A 6738-nucleotide genomic window follows, 5' to 3' on the forward strand; every position below is an offset into this window, starting at 1 on the left:
CGGGCTCTTTATACCAGCGTTGGAGCTCCCTGCCCCTCCCCTCCAGAAACACCTGGGTAAGGGAGATTTCTGCCAGGGTCTTTGGGGCTGTGGACCTGGGGTCGCTGAGCCTTTGTTTAGCCCTTGTGATCTGGAGCCCTGGGACTCTTTCTCTTTCTCACACCTATCTTCAAGCATGACCACACTCCCCATAACTTGGTGTCATCCAGAAACTTGGCCAGTGAGCTCTTCACCCCCACTTCCAATTCGTTAATAAAGAAGTTACAAAGTACTGGACCAAGCATCAACCCCCATGGGACACCGCTGCCCGCTTCTTGCCAGGATGACACAGATCCATTCACTAAGACTCTCTGGGTACTACCCTGCAGCCAGTTGCTCACCCACCTGACTGCCTCGGAGTTAAGCTCACGATCCTCCAATTTTCTCGCGAGGACATTTTGGGATACGAAATCAAAGGCCTTTTGGAAGTCTATTTATACAATGTCAACCTGCTCTCTTGTGTTCAGGTGGCGAGTTACCTACTTGGCCTAATGGCCAAGCAAGCACTGAAAAAGGACCTTAGGATTTGATCCTATAATAATGTTAAAATAAAACATAAAATGATGCAATGTAATTTATTGTAATAACTTCTAAATTTCTTCCCTACCTAGGTTATCTATTAAGGTGGTATGATAGCTTCTCTCTCTGGGAGTGTCAGATGAGAGAAACTGTGAACTATAAGTGGATTGGTAGTTTTCATTATCCAGTATTGAGGTATTTATTGCTCTAAAATTACAAGTCTGCAGATCTTGAAGAAAATCCTATCACAAAAATTCCTAGTGTAGTATATTACAGCAATAACAGTGGAGTTGGCTTAAATTGACAGGCTATTTCTTTAATGTAATGAACAGCGTGATGACACCAGGGAGAGTAGAAGCCAGTCTTGGTCTATAAATGACTCTCCTTATATGGGGTATGCTTTGTGTAGGCCAGAGAATGAGAATACAGAGATCTACTAGAACACAAAGTTTTTATGGTCTGTTCTAAACACCACAAGTAGGATCTTGAGCAATAACCAATAGAGCCATTTCCTCTGCAGCTGCCGGCGATCTCCATTTTTCTCATTAGTCAGCAGTCAATATCAACCCTTAAGTTAATCATAAATTATGGCAACATTATGGCAGCTGGCCTTGTCTGTCCTTCCAAATTAAATGAGCATTAAGGTCTCCTGAAATGGAAAATAAGGCACAAGGTGGAAATCAATACCATTGATTTTAGCATCACTTTTTGAAAAGACCGATCATCATCCTTGCTGGCCCTGATGGGAGGCTATTTTCACTCTATGTTATTAAACTCACACACATGCATGTCCAGGAAGCAAAAAAAAATTGCTTTGATTTGCTCACATAGCATCTGCAGTATGAGCAAATGCTACAGGATAAATGTTGTGCACCATTCTTTTGAGTGTCTCTATGGTCGGGAAGGAGCCTGTCACAGCCAAACAAATTAGGTTCCAGCCTTATGTCTTAAGGATTGTAAGATCAATTACTTATTGTGTATTCTTTGCTGACCAGGTTAGTTATATCTGCACTCAATCCTGATATAATGAGTTATGAGACTGCAGCCTTATAGTGACAGACTATTCTTTTGGGGCTCCAGTAAACACATACTTCATTTTATTATTCAAAGCCAAGCATAGACAAACATTCAGGCCAGTAAGGTCCTTAGCCAGGACTTGCAAGAATAGACTGAGAGGAGAGATCATTACATTCCCAATATTTTGTCCTGACTTTACAGGCATCAAGAATAGTGATATGCCAGGAGGAGATAGTCAGAAGTCTCATTTGGAGCTATAAAAATGTAGGTGTGCACCAATAGATGGATAGATAGATAGATCTATCTATATTTCATAGACATTTGGGCTGGAAGGGACCCCAGAGGATCATTGAGCCCAGCCCCCTGCCCCAGGGGCAGGAAGTCAGCAGGGATCGTAGGATCCCAGCAAGATAAGCATCCAAATGTGTCTTGAAGGAGTTCAAAGTGGGTGCTTGAACCGCCTCCGGCGGCAGTCTGTTCCAAACCTTAGGGGCTCGAACAGTAAAGAAGTTCTTTCTTATGTCCAGCCTGAATCGGTCACGGTGGAGTTTGTGACCATTTGATCTTGTCATCCTTTGGGGCACTTTGGTGAACAGACATTCCCCCAGATCCTGATGAGCACCCCTGATAAATTTATAGGTGGCCACCAGATCACCCCTGAGCCTGCGCTTTTCCAGGCTGAAAAGTCCCATGGCTCTTAGCCTGTCATTGTAAGGTCTGTTTTCCTGACCTCTGATCATGCGCGTGGCTCTCCTCTGCACCCTCTCAAGCTTCTCCACATCCTTTTTGAATTGTGGAGCCCAAAACCGGGTGCAGTACTCCAGCTGCAGCCTCACCAAGGCTGAGTACAATGAGAGAATGACGTCCTGGGATTTGCTATATATAGATATATACACACACATATATCCACAGAGAGAAAAAAATTGCTCATATTACTCATCCATATAATTTGATTGCAGAACTAACCCATTCTATCCCAGATGACCTGAGAATGATGTGTCCAGAAGTGTCTTTGGGGCATCATATTCATTCCTTATAAATCAATGTGATAGGGAAACAAGTTTTATTAAGGAATAAAGTTTAAAAAAAAATTAAAAATTCAACTCTTCTTTAAAAAGTGGAAAACAAGCACAGCCTGAGGTCTCCTAGCATCTGTTGGAGTTAGGAATGTTTAGATGGCCCAGGAACCTTTAGCACTTACAGGGGGAGACCTATGCCTGCTATCGATGGGTACAGCTCCACTGGCACCAATGGAACTGCATTGATATACAGGAGCTAAGTTGCTATGTTACTGACCAGTTAATATTACTCATGTTTCTGTCTCTTTCTCTCTCTCTCTCTCTCTCTCATTCAACCTTAGTTTGAAATAAGGTAATTTTGGGGGACAATAGAAAAAAAGCCAATGGTGGAGGAAGATCTATATCAGTAGTAGCAACAGGTGCCAAATCCTGATGATCTTTTCCAACTGGTCTTTCAACAACGCTGTTAATGTTGACAGACTCCTGTACATGTTCACCGCATGCCGGGTGTCACTTCATGTGCTCCTTTTTGTCTTTTCCAGTGACTACAGGTACGTGGCTGCTGCACTTGCAGTCATGAGAAACGTGACTCAACAGATCAATGAGCGAAAACGGAGACTGGAGAACATTGACAAGATAGCTCAGTGGCAGGCCTCAGTCCTGGACTGGGAGGTACAGTATACATTTGACAGTGTTGGGCTCTAGTACTTTCCAGAACAGGGTGCAAGGTGTCATTGCATCATATCAGTCTTATGCTTTTTATTTAAATGCATGTAAGATAGTTGTAGCTACTCATTTTATAAACCTTATATGTGGAGGATGTAGCTGAATATTCCATATAGCCTTCTGTGTTGTCTAATGCATGCAGCTGGTTTCCTGCCTTCTTTCTTGGATAATGATCTTTGGGAGAAAGTGAAAGAACCAGGGTGCCTGAATTAAACACAGGGCAGAAAGATACCTTTTATCTACAGAAGGCAAGAATATCAGTGATTGATTCTAATGGATACTCCATCCAGAATCTGATCCTGATTTCATTTGCATCCGTGAAAATCACTTTTGTGTGATCTGTTCTATATAATAGTAGACCTTCCTTCTGCTGAAGTCACTGGAATTACGTGGGAGAACTTGAGATGTGACTCAAGTTCCTGATTTTTATTCTGGTCCTTTAAACTTTATCAGGGGACAAAAGGGAAAATTGTCCTAAACAGAGGTGTAGGATGTAACTGTGCTAACAAGGCAGTTAAAACCCCTGTGGTAATCCTTTGGCAAATGCTATATTTTTGTCATTTGTTGATTAAATGCCAAAAATGCACAGTGCTGTACAGCTATATACATTAAAATAATTATCAGAATAATTAAAATGAGAAATACTTCTTGTCCCAAGGAGATTATGCTCTTATGCCCCAATTCAGTAAGGTCATCAATTGCATGTGTTGACTTGAAATCAATAGCACCACATGCTTTATTATGCTCAAGCATTTTCTTGAATCATGACCTAACTGTATTCTCATTGTAAGAAATGAGCATAGTGAGGCAGACTGCATCAGGGAGGCAGAGGGATTCTGCACACAAGGTGTTCAAGCTGATTCTGGTTTGCCATGGCCTTATTTTGGAGTTTTGGGAAATTCTTCATTTTGTTTGCTTTTTCCCCCTTGCTGCTTTATAGGAGAGTAGATAGGGCACTGGCCAAAACAGGCTTGATCAGGCCTTAGGGGCTCAAGGCCCTGCTAACTCCAATTTTTGGCACCTCAAACCAAAAGTGCAATCTTCAGAACTCAAGTTCAGCTGATGCTTGATCCCAAAAGTACCCCAAATCCTTAGGGACCTCAGCTTTTGCCAGTTCTGTGCAAACTTCCTGGAATGTCCTACAGTGTCTCAGTCTGAGCAGTGCTGAGCAGCTGAGCACTCATCTCATGCTCTGAGATGCCCAATCTTCTGTCTTGTCTGCAGGGCCAAATATAGCATATATTTTCAGAGCATGTCTGCACGATCAAACTCTGCACAAAAGCAGCCAGAGGAGGTAGTGATCCATTTTCCCCTAATAACTTGCTGGTTGGAGTACATAATTAGGATGTGGGAGTCCTAGATTCTTACTTACTTGAGAGGATTCCAACCTACATTTGCTCCCCACCAGCAAAGTGCCCGTACCACAGGATCATAGGCTGGGTTATGTTTTGGGGTGGAGAAGGATGATTTTATCCCTCCCGGTAAAACTTTTCCAGCCAACATGGAATAACTGCTCTAGGGTGAGCAGAGACCATGACTGTATCCTGGTGGTTAGGGCTCTCCTAGCAAGTGTGGATTTGAAACATCCCACACACACAAAGAAACTGAATCCAGATCTCCCAGGTCCTGAAGTGAGATCTCTTGTCACTTTGCTACTGCATAAAAAGAGACACTGCCCCCTCCACCCATCTTTTTTTAAAGAAAGGACTTGCCTGTCCTTTGAAAGAAAGGGCTATGATGTTCAACTGGATGAGCATATGCAGGTCACTCCATCTTTCTTTCAAATCAAATAGTGAACTCTTTTCAGGCATAGATTCTCTTTCACTGTGTTTATCTAGTACATAGTACAGTGATTTTCTTATCTCAGCTGGGCCTCTAGATGGAACCATAATACAAATAAGTAATTATAATAGAGGTTCAGTGTATGCCAAAAGACTCTAAGAGAGGTCCAGGACAAAAGAATAATTGGAAACATGAGTCAGGTGGAAAACTAGTAGGTTCAGCTTCTCTGATCTGAAATTCAGATAGTGTACAGGATAGAGGGATATCAGCCATAGTTTAAAATGGGTGAAAGTTTTCAGCAAATAATATATTCACTCTTTAAAAAAAACAGTAGTGGGAGGACTGAATCTATCTGAAAATTTGATTCAAAACTGGCAAATCATTTGAGCCTAAAAATGAAATTTATAGTTCAAAAAATGGTATTAGGGTTGGAGTGTTGTTGTAGTTGGGATGGTCCAGAAAGTGTGTACAAGAGGCAAGGATTTTCATGGTATCTTTTACTGAACCATGTTTATCATTTCGGGAGTGGTTGAACAAGCTTTTGGACATCAAGGGCGTGTCCACTCATGCAGGCATGTGCGCTTGCAGCAGCTCAAATAAAAGCGGTGCAAATTCGAGCCAGGGCTTTTTGCCTCAGCGCATGTGCCTGGACATGCACTTTGGTGTGGGGCAAATTGTGCCACTTGGGGCAAAATAACCCTGCCTGGCTCCTCCCAGATCTGCAGCCAGGGGGTGCTAGAGCCCAGGGCCAGCACCTGTGTTGTCCCCAGCAGTATAAAAAACTGCCCTGTCTTGGCCCCAGCAATACAAAAAGCTGGCCTGGCAAGCAGCTCAGGGCTACTAGCTCTCAGGAGCTTCTGGGGCCCAGCCAATTGGTACCTGGGAACACTACCCCTTGTGCCAGCTGGACTGCTGAAGCAACCCTGAGAGTTTCCTGCACCCTCTACCCACTGCAGAAGTCTAGCAGTAGGGGTTGCTGCCTGGCTGTGACTTGCTGCACACCTGCCAGATCCGATGGGAACTGCGCAGCCAGTAGAGGCATCTGCCCCTCTGGGCCAGCTGCCAGTGGGCAGTGGCTGCAGGGTTGGCCTTTTGTGTAGCACTACTGCCATGTGTGCCCCTGCCCGGCCATCTGGGCAGCTGTCATCTGGAAGATGTTCCGGGTATGGTGGCCTGCTTTGAACTGTCAAAGCATGTCCTCCTGGCTCCAATTGGCCAGGAGGTCAGCCACAGCCAGCTGGGTCCAACGTGCCCACTCTGAGCAGGCTCCTCTGCCTGGGTCCTGCCACTTGCCTCCATAGCAGAAATTCTGGTGTTCCCTATTTGAAAACTGAAAAACCCTTGATAAAAAAAGAATCCCAAAGTCACTCTGTAAAATACCCCAAATCCACATTCCTCCACAATTAAAACAAAAGACCACCATAGAGAGAGAGTGAGTGAGAGACAGAAAGACAGCCATCAGCTGGGCAATGTTTTATTGATATTTCTACAGTGTTAAAGCAATTTAGAAGCCTGCCAGTGTCTCTATCATCATAATAAAATGAATTCTAAATACCTATATGTTTTGCCGTTTGCCTTTGGCTAGAGCTCCCCCTGACCCCTTCACTAACCAGGATGCGGGGACAGCTGCCCCTGC

General features: G+C 43.8%; 1 protein-coding gene across 6 annotated transcripts in view; it reads left to right on the top strand.

Moving 5' to 3' along the window:
- The window catches only part of ARHGEF9 (Cdc42 guanine nucleotide exchange factor 9), a 422470-nt gene that overhangs the window by 332983 nt on the left and 82749 nt on the right, over positions 1–6738 (top strand). For all 6 annotated transcript variants that reach the window (XM_019521482.1, XM_019521480.1, XM_019521485.1 and 3 more), the window contains one exon: positions 3137–3266. In XM_019521482.1, coding sequence (XP_019377027.1) covers positions 3137–3266 — 130 coding nt within the window. The remainder of the gene's footprint in view (positions 1–3136; positions 3267–6738) is intronic.

The sequence above is a fragment of the Gavialis gangeticus genome, unplaced genomic scaffold (genome assembly GCF_001723915.1).
Source record: "Gavialis gangeticus isolate Ggan-Ray unplaced genomic scaffold, GavGan_comp1, whole genome shotgun sequence".
Taxonomy (NCBI): Eukaryota; Metazoa; Chordata; order Crocodylia; family Gavialidae; genus Gavialis; species Gavialis gangeticus.